The sequence below is a fragment of the Hyaena hyaena genome, unplaced genomic scaffold, assembly GCF_003009895.1.
Source record: "Hyaena hyaena isolate Hyena2069 unplaced genomic scaffold, ASM300989v1 scaffold_3754, whole genome shotgun sequence".
Taxonomy (NCBI): Eukaryota; Metazoa; Chordata; class Mammalia; order Carnivora; family Hyaenidae; genus Hyaena; species Hyaena hyaena.
In genome coordinates, this window is record NW_024084455.1 from 1 (window position 1) to 708 (window position 708).

At 56.6% G+C, this 708-nt stretch overlaps 1 protein-coding gene across 1 annotated transcript; it reads left to right on the forward strand.

Moving 5' to 3' along the window:
* Nucleotides 1–8: 8 nt before the first annotated feature.
* LOC120227784 (aminoglycoside (3'') (9) adenylyltransferase) lies at nt 9–707 on the forward strand (the record flags this gene model as incomplete). The annotated part of the gene is made up of 1 exon (XM_039225816.1): nt 9–707. A coding segment is annotated over one exon (699 nt), but the record flags the coding sequence as incomplete, so codon positions are not given.
* Between the last annotated feature and the right edge of the window lies 1 nt (nt 708).

Genomic DNA, 708 nt, shown 5'->3' on the forward strand with positions numbered 1-708 from the left:
TGGCCGTGCATCTGTATGGCAGCGCGGTGGATGGCGGCCTGAAACCGCATAGCGATATTGATCTGCTGGTGACCGTGACCGTGCGTCTGGATGAAACCACCCGTCGTGCGCTGATTAACGATCTGCTGGAAACCAGCGCGAGCCCGGGTGAAAGCGAAATTCTGCGTGCGGTGGAAGTGACCATCGTGGTGCATGATGACATTATTCCGTGGCGTTATCCGGCGAAACGTGAGCTGCAGTTTGGCGAATGGCAGCGTAACGATATTCTGGCCGGCATTTTTGAACCGGCGACCATTGATATCGATCTGGCCATTCTGCTGACCAAAGCGCGTGAACATAGCGTGGCGCTGGTTGGTCCGGCAGCGGAAGAACTGTTTGATCCGGTGCCGGAACAGGACCTGTTTGAAGCGCTGAACGAAACCCTGACCCTGTGGAACAGCCCGCCGGATTGGGCGGGTGATGAACGCAACGTGGTGCTGACCCTGAGCCGTATTTGGTATAGCGCGGTGACCGGCAAAATTGCGCCGAAAGATGTGGCGGCGGATTGGGCCATGGAACGTCTGCCGGCGCAGTATCAGCCGGTGATTCTGGAAGCGCGTCAGGCGTATCTGGGCCAGGAAGAAGATCGTCTGGCCAGCCGTGCGGATCAGCTGGAAGAATTTGTGCATTACGTGAAAGGCGAAATTACCAAAGTGGTGGGTAAATAAT